At 43.2% G+C, this 14,746-nt stretch overlaps 1 protein-coding gene across 1 annotated transcript in view; it reads right to left on the bottom strand.

The window, feature by feature from the left end:
- The window catches only part of LOC114641366 (malonyl-CoA decarboxylase, mitochondrial-like), a 32,643-nt gene extending 19,916 nt beyond the window's left edge, over positions 1–12,727 (bottom strand). The window contains exons 1-2 of the mRNA XM_051926734.1: positions 12,716–12,727; positions 7,071–7,183 (exon numbers count right to left, since the gene is read on the bottom strand). Of these exons, the coding sequence (XP_051782694.1) occupies positions 7,071–7,183; positions 12,716–12,727 (125 nt within the window). The remainder of the gene's footprint in view (positions 1–7,070; positions 7,184–12,715) is intronic.
- Positions 12,728–14,746: the final 2,019 nt, after the last annotated feature.

Genomic DNA, 14,746 nt, shown 5'->3' with positions numbered 1-14,746 from the left:
TCAGTCAGATGAAGGCATCACCCTGCTGGAATCCTCACTGCTGAAGTCTGTGTTGAAGCGTTTATCTGGCGATGCGTTTGTAAGGAATTAAATAGGTAATGAAATACCGAGATTTAAAATACATACATTTCATGTGTGTTCCATGCCTACAACAATCTGTGTAACTACAGAATGACAGTGTGTGAGGCAAGAAATGCTGAACGCACCGCTAAAACAGAAACTGTTTTCATATGTTATAGTAATAATAACATCATTTTCACGTTAAGTGATGTGTGAAACCCAAATGTCCAAGAAAAACTTTCACAAAAGGTGTAACAAAACAAGTATGCTTTTACTCAAGAATAAAACCGAAGAAAAAGAAATTGCTCAATTGACATGTTGCAGAAGCCCAACTATCAGTCAGTGCAAAGTAAAAGACATTTGCAGATGTGTGTGTTTGCATGTTTCATTTTCAACCACTTGTCACAGTGGTAACTCTGCTCTCTCCCAGATCTGTGCAGGTAGCGCAGTGGTTAAGCTACCACCTACTAATGGTGAGGTAATTGTTTCAAATCTAGTGTCGTCTCTGTATTTAGCTCTTGGAGTAGTGAGCTGCTGTTATTATTATCATATAACAAAAACATAACAGTTGATGTGAGTCTGTAACATCCTCAGTCATTCGCGGAATTTTCTTTAGAACCTATCTAATAATTATTAGTGGAAACTGCAAATATCCTCCGTAATTTTTATGGCTTTTTCGCGGCAATACTGTAATGTAGAGAGAACAGGAAACGACTGTAGAGGAGATGTGGCTTGGGATGGTGAAAATAGCCAATAGAATTTGAAAATGCGACTCCCAGCAGTCCCTGCAGTGGCTCTGAATGGTCTTCTGCTGAGGGTGCTGGGGCTATTGGGGACAAAGGATGTCAGCGCGGCTTTTAAAAAGAAGGCCGATGACCAAAAGAAAAAAAAAAGGTTTTGTAATTTGTGTTTCAAGTTCCTGTCTCTCTGCCAGCCTTCTGTTGGGTTACCTGTACGTATTCGTTTTGTCCTGGATCATTTCGTGTTTGGCATCTGCACTGTCTGCCGTCTGCCTGTGTACATGAGGACTGTAAGTGTATTCATGGCCATCCTGCAAAGAAGGAAGCGCTCCTGAACCCGTCTTCACCGTTTCAGGAACTACCGGTAGGATTGTCTTTACATTCCCATTCAACGTGCGGATCTATCTATTTTCATCATTACATTTCATCTGTTGCTGTTTTTCATGATTTACTGTGTGTGTTTTGCTGGTGCTTTGTTGTATTTAATGTGTAATCGCTGTAAGGGGAACAGGGGTGCTATTGCTGTTTTCATTACATTCTTTTTTTGCTGTTTGATTACCGGATTGTTTTGTTTTTGTCTCTGTTTGTGAGTGTGTGCAGGTCAGGTCAAGGCTGGGTGCGTCCCTGGAATCTCCACCATAAAAATAAATAAATCGCCGTCTTTCTCTTTGCTGCTGTCTGACTGTGATGCATCTCCAGCTGAGTGTTCTTGTGTCTTCTGTTTTGTTCCTCTTAACCCTTAAACCGCCACAACCAGCTATAGTCGTTTCCCAGTGCCATTTGCGAGCACGCAGGAGCTGATCAGTCAGTGCCGTATATTCATTGAGGAGCCAGCTCAAGACCACAGCCAGCCCCTTGTGAGCAGGGGGGCTGAATGCACCCCTAAAAGACACGTACGCTCCTCAAAAAACCCCTCTTAAAAAACACTGATAGACTACCTTCACATTGCTCCCTTACTTGCTGGGCCTACTTGTGGCTGCTCTGTCGTGTGATACTCTTCTTGCACGACGCTACGCTTACTTAAAAGCCTGAACAGTGCCTGTCCTTTATGGCTGATTGCTTTGTTTCTCTCTCCTACCCCAGACATTCTCTGTGATTCCCGATGATGTTTGTCTATTCTTTAATGGATAACTAACTGCATACTGAGCTTGTTTTACTTCTGAAAGAGACATGTTTGTTTGTTTCAAGTGTTTGAATAAAGCTCCTGTCTCTACAATCTCCTGTGTTTCTGTGCAATTCTGTGACCCAAGTGTGACACCATGCAGCCTCACGGTCTCTGGGATTGAGACATCGTCCGCATTTACCTCTGTGTGTTTGTGTGCTGCCAGTTCAAGCGCAGTTGGCTACGTTATTTACTTAATTTCATCCATGGAGTCAGTTGCAGTTTGTACATATTGTTCCAGTAGTTTTTTAAATAGTTTTTACAGTTCATTAGCAGTGTGTAAAATGATTAGTGTTGCAGTAATTGTGATGCTCTTTGCATGAAAAAAAATGTGTTCCATTAAAATTTCACTTTTTCTTTGTAAATTGTGACGTTTACTTAAAGTGCAGCAAAAAAGTATTTGGCGTCCAGGGATGCATTAACCCCCAAGTATGCGGCAGCTTAAGGGTTAAAGCCCCAAGATGCCACTGAAACACCCCGCACTGTCTAAGGCTTCTGGAAATGAGAACGGACTTGCATGAATTACAGTACATATAGCGGTAACATCTGTGTTTTACATTCTAGCACTGCAAATCTTCATGAATGCATTCAAGCATTAACGAGCATGAGCTTTAAAATACTATACATCTCTCGCAGAGAGTAATAATTACACAAACATTTCCATCCATCCATCCATTTTCCAACCCGCTGAATCCGAACACAGGGTCACGGGGGTCTGCTGGAGCCAATCCCAGCCAACACAGGGCACAAGGCAGGAACCAAACCCAGGCAGGGTGCCAACCCACCGCAGGACACACACAAACACACCCACACACCAAGCACACACTAGGGCCAATTTAGAATCACCAATCCACCTAACCTGCATGTCTTTGGACTGTGGGAGGAAACCGGAGCACCCGGAGGAAACCCACGCAGACACGGGGAGAACATGCAAACTCCACGCAGGGAGGACCCGGGAAGCAAACAAACATTTCTCTGATCAGAATTGGAACCCTCAACTCTACTTGTCCAACTTCCACGTTAATCTGCTCACTTGGGCAAATCATAAAAGCAATGTTTCATTGTTTTGAACAAACTGCAAATGATCTGGCACATTCGTGCCAATGATTATGTACAATTGTCTGCTGTTTCCTACATTATCAATTGCTTATGTCATGTTGACCAAAATGTATTATACTGGTTCTCTGTTGAACAGTGTTACCCCCCAAAAAATCAAGGCATTAGTTCATTGCATAAGTCATTGTAAAATGTTTGAAGCAATTGTCATAATCTGTCAAGCAAATTATCTCAGTCAGTCAGTCAGTCAGTCAGTCAGTCATTACCCAACCTGCTACATCCTAGCACAGGGTCATGGGGGTTTGCAGGAGCCAATCCCAGCCAGCACAGGTCGCAAGGTAGCAACAAATCCCCAGGCAGGACGCCAACCCACCACAGACATTTCTAGTAGACTTTTTTGGTAAATGTGTCCTGAACTGGTGAATTGTTCTCAGGAGAATCTTGAATTTCACTAATGAAGGGGAATGTTGGAAGCATTAGATCAACCAATGGTCAGCCAGTCCTCTAAACAGCTTAGAGGTGCATCTCATGAACCTTCAACTGGCAAGCATATATTGACAGAGCACAGCGCAGTGTTTCAGTTTCTGACAATGGAAGAACAACAAGGAAATGAGCAGGGTCCACAGCCGGGAAGAAGACACAAGTATTTACTTTTAAGAGATAAACGAAGGTTTCTGAGTAAGTTGCATGCTTTTGCAGATAATCCACTGTGTGGCGCTCTTTGAACGAATTGTTTCGACAAATGCACTCACTGTTTTGCAAATGTTAAGGATGACTAAAGAAATGTTCTAAAGTGACTGAGAGAAACTAATATTTATTTCCAAACTTTTACTTTTATATTTTTACCAGTAGTCTTGTTTATAGAATTACGTCCCTTAAGGCTGCAGTTGACATTGTATAATCATTTATTAAGAAAAAGAAACCTGTTATAGGATACAATGAATTAAAGACACAATCGAAAGTACGTTCTCTTACTGCTGGACTTTTAACTATCATGCTGGGTAATTAATGCATAGGCAGTGGGATTCTGAAGTCAATTCTAACTTTCTAGAATTAGGGTTACTACTAGAAACAGGGAGTATGGGGTGTCTTCCTGGTTGTTTATTTTTCCTGTGTGTAATTACATGCAAACTCTTACAATTAACTGCAAAATTCAGTGGTGAAAACTCCCCGAGAATCTGGCATCGTTATAGAACTTTAGTACATCACATTACTGTGACCTGCAACAGCTAATTGAACATTGATACCCTTAGAGTCCAATATACAGAAAAATGATACATCATTTGAATGACTAGGTAGGAAAGAGACACAGCAAGAAAAAAATCACTTCTTTCATTATTTTCAAATTGAAGATTTTGTACTATACCTCGGGCGGCATGGTGGCGCAGTGGTAGTGCTGCCGCCTCGCAGTAAGGAGACCCGTCTGGGTTTGCTTCCCAGGTCCTCCCTGCGTGGAGTCTGCATGTTCTCCCCGTGTCTGCGTGGGTTTCCTCCCACAGTCCAAAGACATGCAGGTCAGGTGCATTGGCGATTCTAAATTGTCCCCAGTGTGTGTGTGTGTGTGCCCTGCGGTGGGCTGGCACTCTGCCCGGGGTTTGTTCCCTGCCTTGTGCCCTGTGTTGGCTGAGATTGGCTCCAGCAGACCCCCGTGACCCTGTGGTTAGGATAATGGATGGATACTATACCTCAGTTTCCACACATATCCTTTTGTATCTAGAGAAACTACTATTAAATAAACCTAATTCATAATCTTTGATCCAGAATAGCAGTGGGAGGAGATGTCTATATTTATAACAGCTAGTGAATGTAAAGCTCTCCTTCACACACTATATTCTCATTCTTTTGTCCTACACAGGCAGTTCCCCGGGTTACGTACGAGATATGGACTGTAGGTTTGTACTTAAGTTGAATTTGTATGTGAGTCAGAACAGGTCCATTACTTTAATAAATGCTATTGTTGACCGACTGTAACCAAGTGCTGTGCCAATGAATGATGGAGTGTCACCTCTCTCTGACCTTTTTATTATTTCTACTTTATTTTCCATGGTGATGGTTTTTCTCTTCTTTTCTGTATCACCAGCACTTACATCAGATTTGTGTTTCAGAGACATTGTTGAAGGGTGAAGACAAAAGGTTAAGATGAGCTCTTCTGCACAGCACTGTCCACGCTATCACAGCATGAAGGCACCAGTCGTCAACACGTCTGATGTACTGACAAGAGACAACTTCTTACTACGTGCGTGACAGTACAAGCAGGCTTACTATGGAGAATGACTGGGGGCGGCGAGGGCAGGGTTCACCACCCCTCCACCACACAGTCACCTCCACTACAGTATACTGCCTGCAGCGTCCGCCCACTGAGAATGAACACGGTGCGGCCAAAGGCGGGTAGTGAATCACCCCCATTAAACAGGCAGCCACCCGAGGCACACTACAATGTTACCCCCCGCCGCCCCATTCACCCTCAATGGCCTCCATTCAGCCACAACTGGGGCACCACTTGCAGCTTTACCAGCCGCTCACCGAGAACGAATGGGGCAACCGTGTGTGGTAGGCAGGCAATGAAATGCCCCCCTCCGCTCCATCCAGCCTGCGTCCAGTCAGGAGCAGTAGCTGTGGCGGTGTAGTGGGTGGGCAGTGAACTGCCCCATTAAGCCTCCATCCTGCACACGAGTGATAGCTGCGGCCCCAGTGACTATGGACCACGGGCCACCGCTTGCCACCCGAGGGACACTACACTGTGCGAGCAGTGAAATCACCCCCCTCCAGCCACCGCTTGTAGCGTCCCCAGGCCGAAGATGATGGAGCGGCAGTTACTGAGGAGCATGAGTCGCAGCTGCGGCCCCGTTCATAAGTCGTAGGTCGGATGACCGTAACCTGGGGACTACCTGTATAAGGATTAATATAATTTAAAATTGTACAATGCACACAGCACTGCAAAGCTCAACTTTCTAAAAGTTACCCAAGAATAGAATCCACCTTTGAGAGTAGATACCATGCAATGGCCTTCCTTGGCCACATATATATTTTTTGTTTTAGCTCAGTCCTCTACTCAGACTTTACTGGACATTTCTTTTACTGTGTTGTCAGAGGACTTGATACTTCAGAACACTGACTCTCTTGTTGCCCTCTTTGGAATAATCCATTACAAAATTTCTGTTTCACTGCTTTGGCTTGAAACAACACTAAGAATTCATGTTACTTTTTCCTAACCGTTTCAGTCTAAACCTTTTATGAAGCTCAAATCATGTTGTTCTGCTGGATTCAAAATCGACACAAGCAGGGTATATGCAGTATATCTGTTTACTGCAATGTATGTCTTTGCAACTGCAATATAGTGTGGAATATACCTGGACACAGACAGGCAGACACGTTTAAATTACCCCACACATGTTTATTTAGGGTGTCCATTATACAATCCATCACTACTCACAAGCCCCAATACCCCACAGTCCAGGCCTTATCACAATGCCTTCTTTCTCTGTCTTCAGACCGCCTCCTTCTCTCCTCCAGAGACCTCATCCTTTCTTCCACCCAACTCAAGTCCATATCTGAAGGGAGGCGGCCCCTTTAAATAAGCACCCAGATGTGCTCCAGGTGTGTTCCCAGCAATATCCTACCGACATGCCCCAGTGTGGCGGAAGTGCCGGCTGTCTCCCCAGAAGCACTCCCGGGTGTCCCTGTTCCTCTTCCCCCAAGCACTTCCTGGTGTGGCGGAAGTGCTGCGGTCCAGGGTCCTCCAGGTATTGGGGGTCTCCCTGGCGGTGACCACGGGCCCCTACAGGGTCGAGCTTCCCAGTTCTGTACCCGTGGTCGCCCCCTCAAGGTCTGGAGGAGGAATGAGCCCTCCTCCTGTCTTCCTGGGCGTCCCAGCCGGGCATGACCACAATAGCAATGTAAAAGCACAACATTTTTATTGTACAGCTCCTCTCCAGAGACTCGGCATCTCTTTCCCTAAAGTGGCCCTAAAAAAGAACCTTGATAAATAGGTGGCTATAAAGGCTAAGCGGCCATTTGCCAAACAAACCATGCGAAAAAAAACTGATACTTACTGACTAATTTTCTGGAGCAGCTCACAAGGGGATTTCCATGTGATTCTCTCAAGTTTCAGCAATCCAACAGAAAACCACTCCGATAGCATGCGCTTCAAAGTGCCATTCAGGCCCTAGAAAAAAGGAGGGGGGGGGGGGTCTTAATTTTTTTAGTATTTCTACTAAAAATAATTTTATACTATTTATCTCAGATAAATGCTGGAAAGACAACCTTCTACTTTTTAAGCGGATTTAGTAGTATCAGGCCAATATGTGCACACAATATGACCTGTCTTTACCTGAACATTTTTAGCTCCTACAATTCAAATTGAAATTCAAAACTACAGTATACTGGTTTTAGGCAATAAGTGATTTACTTGTCAAAGGCCTTCAGTAAACCGGAGCTCTGTTTAAACATCTAATTTGACAGAACAATCCGCAGCACTAATACAATCATTAAGCACTGCTTTGAAGCAAGTGGCCTGTGTGCATCACGGTGTCTAAAAGCTCAACTGTACGTAGTTCATGCCAGTGATTCAGTGTGTAATGTTTGAAACTCCTTCCTTTATTCATCGAATGAACTTACTGCCTTTAAAGGAGAACCACCATAAATTTACACTCGTACTTATATAGTAACAAATGCATTCTAAAAAAATCCAACTGTCCATGGCAAACAACAATCTTTATCTAGCTTACATGATTGGAAAAAAATCATCATCATCATCCGGATTTCATGTCCATTGTACATATCAAAGTGGATTTATTTTCAAAAATATGTAAACACAAAAATTTTAAAATGTAAATATCTAATTATTACTGTATGCTCTGTTAAAACGAGGAGACCCTGTGCACATAAAATAAACCTTGAGACAAAGCTCCATAAACATCAGCCACAGCATGAAAACCACTAGACCATTGATTACCTCATGACAATGGCACATGTCAAGAGTGGGATATAATAGGCAGCAAGTGAACAGTCAGTTCTTGAAAGTGAAGCGTCAGATGTAGGAAAAATGGGCAAATGTAAGAATCTGAGCGCAGAGCCAAATTGGGACGTCTAGATGACTGGGGTAGAGCATCTCCAAAATGGCAGATCTTGTGGGATATTCTCAGTATGCAGTAGTTCGAACCTACCAAAAGTGGTCTGATGTAAGACAACCGGTGAACCACTCAGAGGGTCATGGTTGCCAAGGCTCATTGATGCCCACGGGGAGCAAAGACTAGCCAGTATGGTTCAGTCCCAAAGAAGAGCTACTGTAGCACAGATTGCTGAAAAACTTCATGCTGGCTGTGAGAGAAAGGTGTCAGAACACATAGTGTGTATCAGCTTGCTGATTATTGGGCTGCATAGCCACAGACTGGTCAAACTACCCAGGCTCTCACCACTGAACATTCCTTAAAACAGGCACGTGAGCATCACAACTTGGCCATGAAACAATGGAAGCAGGTGGCCTGGTCTGATGAATATTTATTTTTTAGATCATGTGGACTGCCAGGTGCAGATGTTCTTGTTTGCTTTTCTGGGAAAGAGATGGCAGCAGGATGCAAAATGGGGAGAAGTCAAGCTGGCAGATGTAGTGTGATGCTGTGGGCAATCTTCTGCTGGGAAACCTTGGGTCCTGACATTCATGTAGATGTAACTATGACACACACCACCTACCTAAAGATTGTTGTTGACCGTGCATAACTCTCTATGGCAACAGTATTCCACGAGTGCAATGGCCTCTTTCAGCAGGATAAAGCACACTTCCACACTACAAAAATTGTTCAAGATCTCAATCCGATGGCGCATCTGTGGAATGTGCTGGAAAAACAAGTCTGATCCATAGAGGTCCCACCTCACAACTTTCAGGACTTAATGGGTCTACTGCTAATATCTTTGTGCCAGATACCATAGGACATCTTCAGAGGTCATGTGGAGTCCATGCCTTGGTGGGCAGCATGAGGGAGACCTATGCAATATTAGGCAGGTGGTTTTAATTTTGTGGCTGATGGGGAGTACAGTACATTAAACAAAGTATGTGGATGGTGATTGTTCCTACAGTTTTACCAAATAGCCGCACTTCCATTTACTAACAAGACACAAACGAAGCGATAATAATGCTAATCTTTATCTAGGTGAAGTGCTCTTTGCTGCTTTGTCATATTTGTTTATCTCTAAATAGAAGCCCTTGTAAAATTAAATTCCCAAACTAAACTTCAGATTAATGTAGCTGCATAATCTACTGTAGTTTACATGACGATTAGTTCGAAACTCACGGCATTTATAATACCATTAATAAAAAATCTCCTCAGTTTACAAAACCATGTATGGCTGAATCGCACACAATCTAATAAAAAGGAAGACTCCACTGTAGCTAAATATACAGTATGACCGTGAATCACCATCAGAAGAAAACATAATCATGTGTGGTGTTCAGAATACTACTGTGAACTTGCTTCAGTATTATCTGTTGTAGGGAAAAAGTAAACCCTGTTGGACTCTGTGTCCGCTACAAGTAAACAAGTACTTAATAAAGCAAGCTGTTGTGCTAATTATCTCACATAAACTGTCATATTACAGATAGACTTGATTGTGTTATGAAATTAATACGGTTTCAGGATTGCATTTTTTACTTGTGGCTGCGATTTTTAATGTATTGGTAATATTTTAGAGTAATACAATTTACTTCTTCAACTAAGATGGAGATAAATGATTCATTAATGATTTTGTTTTCTGTATTGTTCAATGAAGATACCACAGTTGTGCAGTGAAATGATCAATGTCTAAGCCTTCAGTAGTATAACAAAGAACTTTCTCTTAAGGACACAGGTTTAAACTTTATCACAGTTTAACATATTAAAACACTACAACAACTTAACAATGTCAGCCCTGCTGACTGCTTTGAAGGGCATGTTGAGACAATACTCACTAAGAAAGTATTAATAAAGAATTATTGCTTGAAAGTTTTTTATTGGCACTTCTTGATATAATTCAAATCACACACCCTAAAATTTGTAAAATTAATAAATACCAGCAACATGCCAGATTAACATGCTTACAATAAACACGATATGCACAATGTGTTTAGACATTTTTCCATCTATAAGCCTATATCAGCTTGTTGGATATCCCACTCCAAAACCTTTGGCATTAATATGGACTTCCCAAACCCCCCCCCTTTGACTATAATAGCGTCCATTTTGCTGGGAAGGCTTTCCACAAGGTTTTAGGAGAAATCAGAAAAGCGTTTGTGAGGCCAGGCACTTTTGGTGGACAAGAAGATGTGTCTTTCAATTGGTGCCTGAATTCATCCCAAAATGGTGTTCAAAAGGGTTGTGGTCAGGACTCCGTGAAGGTCACTCAAGTTCCATCCATCCATCCATCCATTGTCTCCCGCTTATCCGAGGTCGGGTCGCAGGGGCAGCAGCTTGAGCAGAGATGCCCAGACTTCCCTCTCCCCGGCCACTTCTTCTAGATCTTCCGGGAGAATCCCAAGGCGTTCCCAGGCCAGTCGAGAGACATAGTCCCTCCAGCGTGTCCTGGGTCTTCCCCGGGGCCTCCTCCCGGTTAGACGTGCCCGGAACACCTCACCAGGGAGGCGTCCAGGAGGCATCCTGATCAGATGCCCGAGCCACCTCATCTGACTCCTCTCGATGCGGAGGAGCAGCGGCTCTACTCTGAGCACCTCCCAGATGACTGAGCTTCTACACCAAACTTGTCAAATCATGTCTTTATGGATCTGGCATTGTGAATAGGGGCACAATCAGGCTGGAACAGAACAGCGTCTTCCCCTGTAGAAGAAGAATGTTCTCTTGCGCACCTTGTACTCTGTGTGTTTTGTAACTGAACTTCAAAAGCAATGCTTGAAACCCTGCCAAGTAAGAAAGCCTGATTTATGAACTGACAAAAAATATGTTACGCAAGGGCTTAGGAAAGTGGTTTCTATATGATTCAAACTGCCTTTTCTGTTTAGCTCCTCAAAGTGAAATGGCTCAGGGAAAAAAGGCCACAAGACTGCAAAGTTCAAGACGTCTGACCTGTGAACAGTCTTGGGGACATAGATAATGCTTAGCTCAGACATATCGCTCAACTTTAGAATTTTGATGATAAGGATGTTTTTCTGTCTCTCCAATCATGAGATTAAGGGGTATTTAAGCACCCCCCCAGCTGTCAATCGGGTGTTCAGACGAGCCCTTTGACAGTGGACTGCGCTCTCTGAATGCTTACTTCCTGCGACTCCAGCTTCTCATAACAATAAAGAGAACTAACGAGAAAAACCGCCTGTTGTCAAATCTGCATTTATTTCGACCACACCCCAAACTGTGCTACAAAGTTAGAAGTGCATAACTGTCTACAATTTCTGTATGTTGTAGCATTAATAGTCTCACTCTTAACTGGAATCAAGGGGCCTAGGCCAAATGCTGAAAAACAGCACCAGCTCATTAGCTCTCTTCCATCACAAAAGCCACTATGCAGTTTTCCTTATATCTGCCAAACCAAATTCATCTCTCACACTTGCAGATCGTTATGCATGATTCATCACTTCAGAGGGCACCTTTACACTTTATCCAGAGTACAAAGGCAGATTGAAAGTATTGTGTACAGTTGCTCGGCCATGGAAACCCATAAATGGTTCTTGCACTGATGTACCTCCCAGAGGTTGTTTGAAACTCTATCATGAATGATGCAACAGAGGATGGGAGCTTTTTATACACACTAGCCGTGTGCGCCCAAATACGTTGTGAATGTTAAAGTTGTCTGTGAAGGGCTCCCTGTTTAAACACGGCTGCCAGTCATGAACTGGGCCCTTTGTCGCACAGCATTATGATTTTTTATTAGGGAAACAAAATTACAAAACAAAACCCTTGGACATTGATTCGATAGGAACGGCCTACTCGGAATCACCGTCCGAATAGTAATTATGTGGTGGTGGAGGAGCATTTCTGCTTCTCTCTGTTCACAGTCCGTCTCGTTTTCACAACGCTGTTGTTTCCTCTCACGATCTCTTCTCAACCTTTCTTTTCTCTCCTCATTTTAATTTTTTGTAGAAGTGGGTGAACATTTGATTTGGACGAAGTGCTGCCAACAACAGTCGATAGAAACACAAAACACCACGGTCTCGACAACGAAGCAGGTGCCGACGCCAGATCTAAACACAAAGAGCGGTATCGACAGTGTTTGTAAACAAAAGTAACAACCAAGGCAGTGTCAGGGGAACATGAATTCGTGGACAAACAAAGATCAAGATCCAAATGAAGAATGCAAAGGGCAGCACTTCCGCCACACCAGGAAGTGCTGCTCCCGGAAGGACGTCATCAGCCACCTGGAGCACATCCGGGCGGGAATAAAAGGGGCCGCCTTCCTACAATTGGGGCGCTTGAGTCGGGAGTGGGAGCAGGACGAAGCTCCCATAAGGAGAGGAAAGACGGCCACGGACATTGAGAGAGAAGTCTGGATTAGGGGTAATTGGTGCTGAGTGCACTGTGTGCTGTTTGGGACTGTGTTTTGTGGTTTAATAAACGTGAGTGTTTTATAAAGATGTGGTTTCCGACTGTTGATGTCTCACAGCATAAACTTCAACTTATCATTCAATCAACATAAATGATTGTGGGCCCGAAACTGGACTTCACTGAGGACGTGTATACTGTACATCCCTAATCATAAAATGTGCTGAAACACTCACCCAGAAAGCCATGTCTTTTAGTTATTACCATTGCACTAAAAAGCAATTACTACTAGACATACAGTATAAAGAGTTTATTTCCTGCTGTATTTACTCTGGTTAAGCACAGTCTCTGATTTATATACAGTATGCTTCTTCCTGATCTCAAAATTAGTTTTACTATATAATTTTTCCAAGATATATTAATCAGCATGAGTGCAGTTCTGCATTGTCAAGTTGTTTTATATATGTATTTTTTCTGCAGTATATTATTCTGTATGACTGCATATAATGTTGGGATGGTGTCAGGTGTAATACATGATTGTGTTAACTGTATTTACTTTTGCTATATTTTTGGATGTAACACCAGGCAAATTCCTAGCAAATGTGTTGATTGGCAATAAAGTTCACTTCAGTTCTATTTCAGTGGCTCCAGTGAGCCAGACCATCTTCTAGCTTCAACACAGTGTACCATACGAGCTCCTTTTTGTGACTCTACATGGCCTCCAACCAGGCTATTTGATCAAATGTCACTATGTCATCACAAACAGAGCACCTCCAGTACTATTCTATACACACATGGGCCTAATGCATCCATACAATTAATTTCAATTTCATGTGTTGGGGTGTTCATGAGAGTTGCTAGCGACACGCTAACATCCCATCCAGGGATGGTTCCGCCTTTGTTTCTGATGCTTTGTCACCATAAGATCAGGCCTCCACAATCCAATACAGGATTAGGAATGTTTTGATAAATGAAGGAAGAGATTTCAGCTGTATACATATAAACATTTAAATAAAGGGAGGGGATGCTGGCGCACGCATGTTGCTACCGCTCCTCCCTGTTAACAACACTTTTCATTAAAATTTGCGATAAATTTGCACTTCTTACACTTCTTTCACTTTTTTATTGTATACTAGTCAACCCGCGGCATAGCATACGCCACATAATTATGAATGCCCGGTGCATTGTTTAACTGCCTTGTAGCTCAGTGGTAGTGTTGCTGCTTTGCAGTACAGAGACTGTGGAAGATTTTGGGTTTGCTTCCCAGTTCCTCCGTGTGTGGATAGCGCTTTGAATACTGAGAACACCGGTATATCAATGTAATGTAGTATTATTATTCTTATGTGTCCAGCGCTCTCTCTCACGCGCGCGCGCGCCTGTATGTATGTGTGTGTGTGTGTCACTCGCTTGCTGCACGTGTTCCTGCAGGCATACCAGTAAGTGAATGAAAAGATGGAACTCTGGAGAGAGCAACATACAACTGTCCGTGACTGTCTTCGTGTTAAAGTAAATGGCAAATTGTCCGCAGCAAACATACTGTTTTACACGCTGCATACCAACCCGCGGTGTAGTATACGCCGCATAATCACGTTGCTTTTTTAATGTTTTTTAAGCAGAGGGAAAAAAATGAACATTTGCAAAATCTGTAACGCTGCTTTCAGTAAGTACAATGTACACGCGTTTAATTTGTCGGCCACTTTTTGCCAGCCGTCTTTTCTGGTTTGGGCTGCTTTTGCAGTGTTACCGCTTGTGCATATTAAATCTTGAAATCCTTCGAGTAACTAATTAACTAACTAACACTCACCCACCCACACACACACACAGCTTGTGTGAAAAAAATGCGCCTGTTCTTTCATCATTTTGTTGCAGCCTATCAAAGACTTGCTGATCATGTTTTCTAGACTCAATATATATTGGCTTTTCACTCAGCGCGGGGGCGCGCATTCATCTCGGATTATTACATCCAACTAATCTGCTATACGGCTGCGTTTGAAAAACCGACTTATCCCGGATGAGTTTCACCGGCATTAATGATTAGGAATCTGGTTGGAAGAAAACCCTGCAGCCACAGGGGTTCACCAGGATCGAGATTGGGAAACACTGCTGAACACAGACGAAACCGACTCAGGTGAGGAGTTGGGACGGGCAAAGTGGTTGCAGCTATTTATTATTCAGTGTTGTTTGCCTGGGTGTCCGATCTGCTCGACGGGATCAGAAATAAAAGGAAAACAATGCGAAGGCAATGTCACAGGTGTTCCTGTGGTATA

The sequence above is a fragment of the Erpetoichthys calabaricus genome, chromosome 4, assembly GCF_900747795.2.
Source record: "Erpetoichthys calabaricus chromosome 4, fErpCal1.3, whole genome shotgun sequence".
Classification (NCBI taxonomy): domain Eukaryota; kingdom Metazoa; phylum Chordata; class Cladistia; order Polypteriformes; family Polypteridae; genus Erpetoichthys; species Erpetoichthys calabaricus.
This window is presented reverse-complemented; position numbering and strand designations above follow the sequence as displayed.